The sequence below is a fragment of the Entelurus aequoreus genome, linkage group LG11 (assembly GCF_033978785.1).
Source record: "Entelurus aequoreus isolate RoL-2023_Sb linkage group LG11, RoL_Eaeq_v1.1, whole genome shotgun sequence".
Lineage (NCBI taxonomy): Eukaryota > Metazoa > Chordata > Actinopteri > Syngnathiformes > Syngnathidae > Entelurus > Entelurus aequoreus.
Window position 1 is genome coordinate 65,933,689 of NC_084741.1, and position 14,434 is coordinate 65,948,122.

At 38.0% G+C, this 14,434-nt stretch overlaps 1 protein-coding gene across 1 annotated transcript; it reads left to right on the top strand.

Moving 5' to 3' along the window:
- Nucleotides 1-580: 580 nt before the first annotated feature.
- gapdh (glyceraldehyde-3-phosphate dehydrogenase) lies at nt 581-13,370 on the top strand. Its single transcript, XM_062063796.1, has 12 exons — nt 581-685; nt 993-1,038; nt 6,643-6,742; nt 6,825-6,931; nt 10,237-10,327; nt 10,411-10,526; nt 10,610-10,691; nt 10,765-10,916; nt 10,978-11,056; nt 12,772-12,855; nt 12,933-13,030; nt 13,105-13,370. The coding sequence occupies exons 2-12, from the start codon at nt 1,016-1,018 to the stop codon at nt 13,172-13,174; spliced, it is 1,002 nt and encodes a 333-aa protein (XP_061919780.1). The 5' UTR covers nt 581-685; nt 993-1,015; the 3' UTR covers nt 13,175-13,370.
- The last annotated feature ends 1,064 nt before the right edge of the window (nt 13,371-14,434 follow it).

Sequence of the window (14,434 nt, forward strand, 5' to 3'; positions counted from 1 at the left end):
TATTTACGAATTACACAACATGCCAACTTCACTGGTTTTGGGTTTTGTAATATAGGCTAACATGTATTCCAAAGCATTTTGAACACAACCTATAGGGGGTGCCAAGAATGTCATGAATTTCTAACTATTCTCAATTAAATTTCTAACTATTGTCAATTAAAGGCCTTTTCTGTTTTGGATGTGAATTGCAAGACTATCGCATAACAAGTAAAGGGTCAGTCTGAGGGTTCTTCCTTCCCACATGCAGTGTAAAAGTGAAGGGTCGTGGTCTTTGGACATGAAATGTCACTGTAAGGCAGAAAGGGATATGATCCTTCTCATAGAGTGTGTGAGAAGGTCATAGAGGGACCCTCCAGATGGGCAGCAGTGGTGTAACCAAACCATTGCAGACATTTTATATATATTTATATTTATATTTACAAGCCCCCCGCGACCCCGAAGGGAATAAGCGGTAGAAAGTGGATGGATGGATGGATAAATATATGTGTGCGTGAACATGTGTGCGTGTGTCTCTATGCACTCACATGGTTCTGTTGCCGGCTGACCTTGACATTCAGAAAAGGGGCGGGGTCAGACAGGGGGGCGTGGTCTTTGCAATCCAGTTAATGATAAAAGGGCCTGCTCCCCACTGCTCTCCCCCACTCTCACCTGGAGTTGCAGTACAGATTCAGGCATCTCACAAACGGTAACTTGAATTCATTGCTTTGATTTTAACTGACTTTTTCCCCCCCTATTTTTATAGCAAAGCTAGATTGGAAAGAGACACCAACTTATTGAAATTGTTCTTTAAATGGATGGCACTCACTCCATAAATGGGTGTTTTATTAATTCAAATTATTTAATTCAGAAAACACTTATTTAACTTTATTGTTGTAATATTTTATATGCTTTATATGTATTTCATCAATGTATTACTTTCTAAATAAGACATACTAGCTAATTTCAGCATTCTGAACCACTGCATATGCTTATTTGTCATTTCTTTCCTGCAGAGGACTCACTCAACTCAGACAAAATGGTGAAAGTCGGTGTCAACGGGTGAGAAAATATATTTGTAATGTGCTTCTACTTTCACATAACTTGCTGTAATTACATCTTTTCCATATGTGGTGCATCTTAAATCTTCTTAAATGTCAAGCTATTTTTACCTCCCTCCAACATGTTTGTGTATCACGCTATACTTCCACTGGGACCTGTCTCTTAATAAAGATAGTAATAACAGAGCTGATAAAAACCCTGTTTGAACTTTGACCTTTAGCAGATAGCATTGCTAAAGAGGCAAGTCCGACATTGTTTTTACATTCTTCTCAAGCCTCCATTGGCTGACTTGGTCATCTGCCCTCTCTCCTCCCCTTCTTGCATTTTGAACCCCCCCACGGTTAAAATGTAACTGCCGCAGATCAAACATGGCACTTGTCGTCATCAGCGTTGCAACATAAGAACTTGGTTTGGACTTTTTGCACGTTGTCCTCCCCTTAACCCCTAAGCCCCGCCCCCTTTGTGCTGTGCAGGGAAGGAAAACCTTCAAGTCCATCCAACAAATGTTGATTTAATATATTATGTTAGTTTGTGCTTTTTAGATTTGTATGGCGGTCCAGATAAATACTATATGTTGTAAACTATCTGGCCCTTGGCCCCACCCTTGTCCTCTGCAATAGACTTTAAACCTAAATTTTGGACTTTTTTCATAAATCAACACACTTGGGTAAATTATTGCCATTTAAAATATATATTTGAACAATTTCCCTTGTGGAAGTTTATATATAATATAATATAAAGTTTTTATACAAATATATGAAAATTGCAAACTAAACTACTTCAATTCGAAAATAAACTGTAAAACTACGTTTATTTGAAAACTAGTAATTGTCTTACTATGATAAAGGGATTTTAAAATGTTAATGGTTGGAACATGCATACAACTAAATTCAAGTTTAATAAAAAAATTAAAAATTATTTTTGCATGAATAAAAAATCTTGTAATGAAAAATATACTTCTGCTAGGGCCCCAATTTATTCTGGGGCTGCCTTATACTTAGATCTATTTACTCAACATCAAGGTGTTGCTTTGTAAGTACAATACTGTAATTGTTTCTTCTTTAAAACCGTTTTTGAAAAGTAAGATATAATATAGTTAGGGATGTCCGATAATGGCTTTTTGCCGATATCCGATATTCCGATATTGTCCAACTCTTTAATTACCGATACCGATATCAACCGATACCGATATCAACCGATATATGCAGTCGTGGAATTAACACATTATTATGCCTGATTTGGACAACCATGTATGGTGAAGATAAGGTACTTTTTAAAAAAAATTATAAAATAAGATAACTAAATTAAAAACATTTTCTTGAATAAAAAATGAAGTTAAACAATATAAAAACAGTTACATAGAAACTAGTAATTAATGAAAATGAGTAAAATTAACTGTTAAAGGTTAGTACTATTAGTGGACCAGCAGCACGCACAATCATGTGTGCTTACGGACTGTATCCCTTGCAGACTGTGTTGATATATATTGATATATAATGTAGGAACCAGAATATTGATAACAGAAAGAAATGGGGGAGGGAGGTTTTTTTGGGTTGGTGCACTAATTGTAAGTGTATCTTGTGTTTTTTATGTTGATTTAATAAAAAAACCAACAAAAAAAACCCGATACAGATAATAAAAAACCGATACCGATAATTTCCGATATTACATTTTAACTAGAGATGTTAAAATATATCGGCCGATATTATCGGCCGATATATGCGTGACAATAGCGGGATATCTGATATCGGCAAAAAGCCATTATCGGACATCCCTAATTTTAACGCATTTATCGGCATCCCTAATTATAGTCTTAACTAAAGGAGGTGCACAAAAAAATCGATTCACATCCGAATAGTGTTTATTTACCCCAAATCTAAATCAATTTACAATTTTCAAAAAATCTATCTAAAAAAATAAATAAGATGACATTAAAAAATAGTTTAGGCCACCACCGTGCATTTCTAACCTGTGACCTTTTCTGAAAAAGATCCTTGAACATTTAATTTGCTCTTCTACAAAATCCAAGTTTTTGAAGTACTATGTGGGGGATTTAAGCAAATGTAGGTGATAATTCAAATGTACTTGTATTGAACATGTTTACGTCGTCACTCATTTCAGTGCATGCTGCCTCCTGCAGGACTTTGTGAAAATAAAACGTTTAGTTTATTCCAATGAAAAGTGACTAGAATTTCTGAAATCACTCCACCATACTAAATTTGTCATCTGAAATATTTTTAATGACTCTTGGAACACAATATTTGAATATTTCCCCACTTCACAACTTACAGTACAGTCATGACTCAACTGCTTTCAGTTCTACGTGATTATGTCGCCATCTAGTGGCCAGTTTGACAAATGACATGCTCAATGCAGTTAGTAGTAGCTCTACAAAGCAAGGTCAACACTCTCTACTAGGAACAGATGATCAGCGGTGTACAAAAAGCTGTTGCAGATATCCAACAACACGTAATCAAAGACAGAAAAGAAAATCGTAAAGATATGGTGGAATTTAGAATGTTCAGAGAAGAAATGAATGCATTAAAACAGCAGGTGGAGAAGCTGAACGAGGAGAATGCATCGTTGCGTCAACAGTTGCATGCCATGCAACATGATAACACCCGTTGGGACAATAGACAACCGCCCAATGCCAGACAAGATGTCACCAATCTGGGGAATATCACTGTTGTGGAAAACATCAAAGAGGAAATGGATCCATTTACACGACAATGACATCATCATTGCAGGGCTACGCATCAAACCTCGATCCTATGCAAGAGCAGTTGACAACAGAAGAGAACCAGATAACATGGGAGCTGCTTCAACGGAGCAACAAGTGGTCAACTTTCTGCAATCCAAGGGAATTGATGTGGATATTAACACCATTGAGCGTAAATGTTGTTTATCTGTGTTGGCCCTGCGATGAGGTGACTACTTGTCCAGGGTGTACACCGCCTTCCGCCCGAATGCAGCTGGGATAGGCTCCAGCACCCACCGCGACCCCAAAAGGGACAAGCGGTAGAAAATGGATGGATGGATGATGCGTGTATTCCACTGAATAGAAGAGGCAACAACACAATGCCATTGATTGATTGAGACTTATTAGTAGGTTGCACAGTGAAGTACATATTCCGTACAATTGACCACTAAATGGTAACACCCGAATAAGTTTTTCAACTTGTTTAAGTCGGGGTCCACTTAAATTGATTCATGATACAGATATTTACTATCATATATACTATCATCATAATAGTCATCACACAAGATAATCACATTGAATTATTTACATTATTTACAATCAGGGGTGTGGAGGGGGGGGGGATATGGACATCAAGTAGTGGACATAGAGAGAGAGAGAGAGAGAGATCAGAAGGCATAAGAAAAAGAAAAAGTATCTGCATTTGATTGTTTACATTTGATTATTAGCAATCCGGGGAGGGTGTTAGTTTAGGGTTGTAGCTGCCTGGAGGTGAACTTTTATTGCGGTTTTGAAGGAGGATAGAGATGTCCTTTCTTTTATACCTGTTGGGAGCGCATTCCACATTGATGTGGCATAGAAAGAGAATGAGTTAAGACCTTTGTTAGTTCGGAATCTGGGTTTAACGTGGTTAGTGGAGCACCCCCTGGTGTTGTGGTTATGGCGGTCATTTACGTTAAGGAAGTAGTTTGACATGTACTTCGGTATCAGGGAGGTGTAGCGGATTTTATAGACTAGGCTCAGTGCAAGTTGTTTAACTCTGTCCTCCACCTTGAGCCAGCCCACTTTAGAGAAGTGGGTAGGAGTGAGGTGGGATCTGGGGTGGAGGTCTAGAAGTAACCTGACTAGCTTGTTCTGAGATGTTTGGAGTTTAGATTTGAGGGTTTTGGAGGTGCTAGGGTAGTAGGCCAGTTACCATCGTTAAGCTTGCCGACAGGAAATCCAAAATGGCATTGCTGACACAAGGAAAAAAGCTGAAAGGCACAAATGTGTACATGAACGAGCACCTCCCTAAACGCAATGCTGAAATCGCCAAGAAAGCATGCGACCTGAGGAAACAAGGGAACTTGGAGTGCCAATGGAGGTCCACAATCGCGAGTCCTAGTTGTCAATGACATCAAGAATTTGGACGAATATCAGAACTCCCAGCAACTACAACGATAATAGAGTCTGACGGAAAACAAACATTGACATTGTACTACAAAATGACAACGCTCCAAGGGACAGCCCTTTGAGACACTTGTGATTTAGGGCTATATAAATAAACATTGATTGATTGATTGATTGATTACTGAACAAGATGATCTTCACTCAGGTGCACATTCATCTACACTTGTAGACATTCAGAGAGAAACACAAATGATAGGAGAACAGGAAAGTATGGAACTGAAAACCTTCAGCAGCATAGATTACAATAGTCCGGAATTAGATAAGGTTATAGATCCAGTTGAACTTTTTTTCCGTTCACACCAGGAATAATTGTTTTTATACAGACTAACAATATAACGAAAACATTAAAATAGACCACAAATTACATTTTGTAAAGTTACAAAGGACTTAAAGTTAGTATTATTTGCAGATAGTACAACTGCGTTTTGTTCAGGAGAGAACACCGAAAAGCTAACACAAATGGAAAAAATTAAGAAGATGGTTTGACAAAAACAGACCCTTTGAATCTCAGTAAAACTAAAATAGTGCTAATTTGTAACAGAAGAGTCTCACACAAATACAAATAGACAGATTAAACATTGAAAGTGTAAAAGAAAACACATTTTTGGGTGTAATAGATGACACAATGAACTGGAAATGTCATGTAAAAAATATACAACATAAAGTAGCAAGAAACATGTCACTAATGAACAAAGCAAAACATGTTCTAGACCAAAAATCACTTCATATTCTTTACTGCTCACTAGTGTTACCATATCTGAGTTATTGTGCAGAAATATGGGGAAACTACAAATGTGTGCTTCATTCATTAACTGTTACAAAAAAGATCAATTAGAATAATGTTATAAATAGAGGATATACAAACCTTTTATTTATTGAATCAAAAATATTGAAATTCAATGATTTGGTGCATTTGCAAACAGCTGAAATGATGTACAAAGCAAACTATAACCTGCTACTCAAGAATATACAACAATTCTTCTCAACAAAAGAAGTATAACCTCAGAGGAAAATCTAATTGAAAACATTTGTATGCACGTACAACACTTACAACCTTTAGTATATCTGTATGTGGAATTAAATTATGGAATGGATTAACCAAATAAATCCAACAAAGCAGCAATATGATTGAGTTTAAGAGACTGTTCAAACTACAAGTGTTCACAAAGTACACAGAAGAACAATTATGATCAACATCTTGAACCCCTTTTTTTTTTCTTTTGAGATAATGATTATGTATTTAATATTACTTACTATGGTATTTTATTTGTTTATTCACTGTTCTGTTACAGAGAACAAGGAAATGGGATAAAATTGCTATGGTATGAAAAGGGTAGGATTAAATAAGCTCAGCTTCTTCCTACTCCTGTAACGAAATTGGCAATATGTGATGCATCACATTGTATGGTATGCATGTTCCAAATAAACTGCAACTGAACAGAACATTTATCTTTCAGATTTGGCCGCATTGGTCGTCTGGTAACCAGAGCTGCTTTCCACTCCAAGAAGGTGGAGATTGTGGCCATCAATGACCCTTTCATCGACCTGGACTACATGGTACATAACTATCACAGCACTTGTATTCAGGGTCATAGCTTAAAGGAAGACAATAACCATAATGCTTCGTTTTTTGCTTCAGGTCTACATGTTCAAGTATGACTCCACCCACGGCCGCTTCCACGGGGAGGTCAAGGTTGAGGGTGACAAGCTGGTCATCGATGGACACAAGATCACCGTGTTCCATGAGTGAGTTCAAAAAATCCTTTAAAAAAACAAAACTAAAAGATGGATAATGAGAGAGGGGGGGGGGGGGGGGTTTGCAAAGTGAGGCTGCTCCCTAGTGGAATTTATGAGGTATTGCTTGTGTTGGGTGAGAAATTGGGGTTGTAATTGGGGGTTAAATCACCAAATGATTCCCGAGTGCGGCGCATGCTGCTGCTCACTGCTCCCCTCACCTCCCAGGGGGTGAACATGAGGATGGATCAAATGCAAAAGACTAATTTCACCACACCTAGTGTGTGTGTGACAATTGTTGGGACTTTAACCTTAACTTAAATTGAGGAAAAAATAGTCCCCAACCAAGTAAAAAATGTGTTTAGTCAGGCATTAACAGCAATAAAAGTGAGACTCTATTAACTAGGGGTGTGGGAAAAAATCGATTCAAATTCAAATCGTGATTCTCACGTTGTGTTCTCATTTAAAAAAAGTTTTTTTAATTATTTTTTAATTTTTAATTATTTTTTTTAAAAATGTATTTTTAAATGAATAAATCCAACAAAACAATACACAGCAATACCATAACAATGCAATCCAATTCCAAAACCAAACCCGACCCAGCAACACTCAGAACTGCAATAAACCGAGCAATTGAGCAGAGACACAAACACGACACAGAAAAAAACCAAAAGTAGTGAAACAAAAATGAATATTATCAACAACAGTATCAATATTAGTTACAATTTCAACATAGCAGTGATTAAAAATCCCTCATTGACATTATCATTAGACATTTATAAAAAATAAAAAAAAAAGAACAGTGTCACAGTGGCTTACACTTGCATCGCATCTCATAAGCTTGACAACACACTGTGTCCAATATTTTCACAAAGATAAAATAAGTCATATTTTTGGTTCATTTAATAGTTAAAACAAATTTACATTATTGCAATCAGTTGATAAAACATTGTCCTTTACAATTATAAAAGCTTTTTACAAAAATCTACTACTCTGCTTGCATGTCAGCAGACTGGGGTAGATCCTGCTGAAATCCTATGTATTGAATGAATAGAGAATCGTTTTGATTCAGGAAAAAAAATCGTTTTTGAATCGAGAATCGTGTTGAATTGGAAAAAAAAAATCGATTTTGAATCGAACCGTGACCCCAAGAATCGATATTGAATCGAATCGTGGAACACCCAAAGATTCACAGCCCTACTATTAATGTATAAATGTGCGTTTAATGCTGGATAATACATGTGCAATGAGTTGGATTGGAGATGTTCCACAGTTAAGCCCTACTGGAATCATGCGGTTTTGTGTCCGTAGCTTTAATGCTAATGAGCTGTGAGTCTGGCGCCAAGAAAGATGCCTTATTACATCCACTGTAACGGCCCTTGTCCAATAGGTGCCAAAAATCACATACAACAATGTAACATTAAGGAGTTGGACAAGAGCAAACTAACATTAGCAACACCAGCATATAGCTATGTTTGCTACAGTGCTAACTCTTTTTAACAGTAACGTCATGCTAGGTAGGCATTTTTGCAGAAGAAACAGTCAAAACGGTCAACATTTACAGTTCTCCTGCTTGTAGCGGACTAAAAGTGTAGCGAAGCCTGCTTTGACGTCCAAGCCGGGGGTGTCAAACTCATTTTAGATCGGGGGCCACATGGAGAAAAATCTACTCCCAAGTGGGCCGGACTGGTAAAATCACGGCACGATAACTTAAAAATAAAGACAACTTCAGATTGTTTTCTTTGTTTAAAAATAGAACAAGACCATTCTGAAAATGTACAAATCATAATCATGTTGGGTTGTTTTTCACACTAACATGTTGCGGTTAATAGTATTCTATCTTTGTTGTTATTTATACTTTCTGAATAAATTATGTATATATATATCATGTTATATTATGTATATATTATAATTTATTTAAATATTTACATTTCTGAATAAATTATGTGATAATCATCAGTCAACTCATTGGTGTTAATTTTCAATCTATCAAGATTATAACACAACACTTTATTAATGAAACTATAGGACATAAACATGTAAATAATAGGCGCACTCCATTAACAGAAAGCACACTATTTACATGTTTGTCCTATAGTTTCATTAATAAAGCGTTGGGTTTTGAAGGGGGCTAAAAATTTAACGTTTTATTTTCAAGAAAGTGTATATTTTTATTTTTTTTCTAAATGGTGTTGACAAATTGAATGACGTAGCCAGAATGTGACCTAATAAATATACAACTTAGATAGTACTTTAAATGTCCAGTTTCCCTTTACTGCGTAATTTAAAGTAGAGATGAGCTCATTCATGTCAGATTATCATTGGTGGATTATATCTAGGATATTTATCATGCTAAATATTAAGTTAAAATGTATTTCAATATTTACATTTCTGAATAAATTATGTGATAATGTTAATTAGTTAACTCCATCCATCCATTTCCTACCGCTTGTCCCTCATTGGTGTTAATTTTCAATCTATCAAGATAAAAAAAATATCAAAATCAAATTAATGTACGTTATTTATGTAGTTTGCTCATTTTCCTCGACTGGTGCACAACATATGTTTTTTATTTATTTATTTGTTTTTAGGGTTGTCCGATGATAATATCGGACTGCCGATATTATAGGCCGATAAATGCTTTAAAATGTAATATCATCAATTATCGGTATCGTTTTTTTTATCGGTATCGTTTTTTTATTTTTTATTTTTATTTTATTAAATCAACCTTAAATAGCACAAGATACACTTACAATTAGTGCACCAACCCAAAAAACCTCCCTCCCCCATTCACACTCATTCACACAAAAGGGTTGTTTCTTTGTCATTAATATTCTGGTTTTCATTAATTACTAGTTTTATGTAACTGTTTTTATATTGTTTTACTTTCTTTTTTATTCAAGAATTTTTTTTAAATGTATTTATCTTATTTTATTTAATTACTTTTTTTTAAAAAGGACCTTATCTTCACCATACCTGGTTGTCCAAATTAGGCATAATGTGTTAATTCCACGACTGTATGTATCGGTAATTAAGAGTTGGACAATATCGGATATCGGCAAAAAAGCCATTATCGGACATCCCTATTTGTTTTAATTTTTTTTTACATATATAGAATAATCTACAAAGATACAACTGCTATTGCGACATCTAGTGGACACATTTAGAACAGCAGTTTCTTTCATTCAAAAATGTTGGCTCATTTTTATACTTGCGGGTTTGACACCCCTGATCTAAGCTGTTTATGAAGTGGTGGACTATTTACTACTATATACTTTTAACTTGATCTTAATACCGGTTTGTTTTATCTTGTGCAGGAGGGACCCTAGCAACATCAAATGGGGGGATGCTGGTGCCCAGTACGTAGTGGAGTCCACTGGTGTGTTCACCACCATCGAGAAGGCCTCTGTACGTTTAACCACACCTGTCCTGCACTTTCACAACATTCTATTTCCATTCATGAACTAAATGACACGCGCCCAACGCTGCAGGCTCACTTGAAAGGCGGCGCCAAGAGAGTCATCATCTCTGCCCCCAGCGCTGACGCACCCATGTTCGTCATGGGGGTCAACCATGAGAAGTACGACAACTCCCTCAAGGTTGTCAGGTAAGTGAATGGTGAAGTTTTTTTTATTTAGGTGGTGTGAGTGTTGTCTATTTTCAAACCCTTGTCTGTTTTGCTCTCCTTAGCAACGCTTCCTGCACAACAAACTGCCTGGCCCCCATGGCTAAGGTTGTCAATGACAACTTTGGCATCATTGAAGGATTGATGGTGACTATTAAAACATCTGGAAATGCTAACAAATGTAATCAATTTTAATTGAATTGTTCCCGCTTCCTTTCAGAGCACCGTTCACGCCATCACCGCCACCCAGAAGACCGTGGACGGCCCCTCAGGCAAGCTGTGGAGGGACGGCCGCGGCGCCAGCCAGAACATCATCCCTGCTTCCACCGGCGCCGCCAAGGCTGTCGGCAAGGTCATCCCCGAGCTTAACGGGTAAATATTTCAACCATTTCCATGAATCTGATTTGAATTTAACCGGTTTGTTTTTTGACAGCAAGCTGACCGGCATGGCCTTCCGTGTGCCCACCCCCAACGTGTCTGTGGTCGACCTCACCGTGCGTCTGGAGAAACCAGTAAGTCATCATTTAGATCCTATGTGTCAAAGTCCAGGCCTGAATGAATGATCTATGGCCCCCGGGGTGATATTTGATTAGTATTAGAACCGGCCTGCAGGCAACAGCCGCCTGCTGCTGTTTTACACGCACCAATACTCCATCAGTGTTGGCGCTAGGAATTTTCAAAATGGGGTCCCAGGGACCCCATCAAGTCATAAAAATGGGGTCCCATAGTATATTTTTGGGGTCCCAATTTTTTTGTAACCGTTTTGAAAACAAATGATAAATGTATGCATTATCTTGTTATATCTCACATTCTATATTGTTTTGGAAAAAGGTTGTCATTAATGTTACTTAATTCATTAAAAAAAATAATTCAAAAGAAAACATTTTTTTTTATGCATATGTAAATTTATTTAGTTATTCATTCACTTTCTTCTTTCCTTCATGAATCTAAACTTTACCGCTGCCGGTATTTTTTTCTCTATATTTTCATTGTAGCATTTTCAGAATGTGTTTTCTTCTATTTTTGGCCAAAGTAAGACAAAGAAAACAATCTGAAGTTGTCTTTATTTTTTAGTTTTAATGCCATGATTTTAATAGTCTGTCCCGCGTGAGCACAGATTTTCCTCCATGCGACCCCTGAGCTAAAATGAGTTTGACACCCCGGATTTAGAAGTTTCCTGGGATTCACATATCTTGACGTGATGGTAAACCAGTTCCATCTTGCATGTAAACACTCCAATCCATCATTGTAGCAGGCGGTCCACACTCGTGCCAGTCTTGCCAACGTGAGCACAGTCGATTGCGCGCTCCATTAACAGGAAGCACAAAATATTTACATGTTTATGTCCTATAGTTTCATCAATCAAGCGTTAGAACCAGTGGCGTTGGGTTTTGAGGGGGGCTAACAATTGGACGTTTTAGTTTTAAAGTATTTTTTTATTTTTATTTTTTTACAAAATGGTGTTAACAAATTTAATGAAGTAGCCAGAATGTGACTTAATACATATACAACCTGTCATTATTCACTTAATAGTATTTTAAATGTCCAGTTTCCCCTTACTGCGTAGTTTAAAGTAGTATTTTAAATGTCCACTTTCCCTTTACTGCGTAGTTTAAAGTAGAGATACAATCATGTCAGATTATCATTGGTAGATTCTATTTAGGATATTTATCATCATGCTAAATATTAATTATAATTTATTTAGATAACACATTAAAAGCAGTTGTGCATCTACAGGGATTAAGCCTCCCTGGTCTTAAAAAGAAAAAAAGAAAAAAAGTGACCAGTTTTGAACTTTAAACCAAGGTTCCTTGAACGCACCACAATTGTGCTGAGATGCAAAAGTGTCTTTAAACATAACTTTGTCTGATGCTGCCACAAATGGATCATATTTTCACCTCATCTTGGTTCCCAAATGTTGGCTGTGTATAAATGCGAGTTTGATGACGTTATGACGTCTGTGTTGAGTAAACCGCCAAGTAATCAGGCTAGGTTTGCAGCTAACAGGAGGACTAAACCATGTTGTATATTTGCCAGGGGGTGTAGGTTGTGTTAAACGACCTCATTAACTTGGACCGCAAAATTAATTTTATTTTAATTATTTTTACAACTGACTGATATAAATGGCAGAAAAATAATCTTCAAATCTTTACAAAATCCATCAAGTGGCCTGTGGTGTTTATGCCACTCATGTTGGTAGTTTACCGACATTCTTTGTTCTGTGCAGGCCAAGTATGACGACATCAAGAAGGTGATTAAGGCGGCGTCTGAAGGCCCCATGAAGGGCATTCTGGGATACACCGAGCACCAGGTATCCACTTGTTACGTCGATTAATCACTCGCTTGATTGACGCTTGTTAACGTGTCACTCTGTCCATCCCCTTGCAGGTGGTGTCCACAGACTTCAATGGCGACACCCACTCCTCCATCTTTGATGCTGGCGCTGGCATCGCTCTCAACGACCACTTTGTCAAGCTGGTCTCATGGTAAGTGCGCCAGTATACGCGCACTGATGGATGATTTTGTATATCCTGTTACTAATGGTGACTTTTATGCACAGGTACGACAACGAGTTTGGCTACAGCACCCGCGTGTGTGACCTGATGGTCCACATGGCCGCCAAGGAGTAAAGCCTCATCAATGCACTTTGTCACATTCTTCACAACAGCCTTGTTTACTACACACCTCTCCACAGATTGCAAAATATTTAAACTAGTGACCAATTCTTGCCTGAAGTTATCTGTTCTCTTGTGAGGAGTGAAGGTGGAGAGTGTCTGGTCCTGGACTGCTGCAGTCAGTGGAGAAATTAAAGTCCTCTTTGTGAGATTTACTGCCTCCTTTTCTCTTTTTTTGGTGTGGCGTTCCTGCATCACATTACTGTACAATCATCAGATTCAATAGATTAAAATAGCTCCCCACTACTTCCCGGTGGATTTCTTTTCAAATGAGGGGAGATGTAGGATTACACACTGGTTAAGTAGTGTTGGTCATAAAGCACATGTAATGACTTCAATCTCTATGCAATTTTGCACCAAATTTGGAAAATTGTTAAAAATGGTACATTTAGTGTAATGGATATTGTACATAGTTACAACATGTATAAAATATGAAACTCACTCCTTTCATAAATGCTATTTGTATAAATGCATTACAGCCTTAGATATTTTGTTTTTTGTTACTTAAACAACCATAAAAATTTGGTTCATAACTTTTATGGAGAGAATTTCTAGGCGCAGTCAGGGCGTTGAGGGGTTCCGGTTTGGTGGCTGCAGGATTAGGTCTCTGCTTTTTGCAGATGATGTGGTCCTGATGGCTTCATCTGGCCAGGATCTTCAGCTCTCACTGGATCGGTTCGCAGCTGAGTGTGAAGCGACTGGGATGAGAATCAGCACCTCCAAGTCAGAGTCCATGGTTCTCGCCCGGAAAAGGGTGGAGTGCCATCTCCGGGTTGCGGAGGAGACCCTGCCCCAAGTGGAGTTCAAGTACCTCGGAGTCTTGTTCACGAGTGAGGGAAGAGTGGCTCGTGAGATCGACAGGCGGATCGGTGCGGTGTCTTCAGTAATGCGGACGCTGTATCGATCCGTTGTGGTGAAGGAGCTGAACTGGAAGGCAAAGCTCTCAATTTACCGGTCGATCTGCGTTCCCATCCTCACCTATGGTCATGAGCTTTGGGTCATGACCGAAAGGATAAGATCACGGGTACAAGCGGCCGAAATGAGTTTCCTTCGCCGGGTGGTGGGGCTCTCCCTTAGAGATAGGGTGAGAAGCTCTGTCATCCGGGAGGAGCTCAAAGTAAAGTCACTGCTCCTCCACATCGAGAGGAGCCAGATGAGGTGGTTCGGGCATCTGGTCAGGATGCCACCCGAACGCCTCCCTAGGGAGGTGTTTAG

Bases quoted from the DNA above. Each gene is read 5' to 3' on its own strand.
- gapdh (XM_062063796.1), top strand. From the start codon at position 1,016: ATGGTGAAAGTCGGTGTCAACGG. The intron at 10,527-10,609 runs GTAAGTGAATGG...TGCTCTCCTTAG, and splicing joins AACTCCCTCAAGGTTGTCAG to CAACGCTTCCTGCACAACAA. The intron at 10,917-10,977 runs GTAAATATTTCA...GTTTTTTGACAG, and splicing joins GTCATCCCCGAGCTTAACGG to CAAGCTGACCGGCATGGCCT.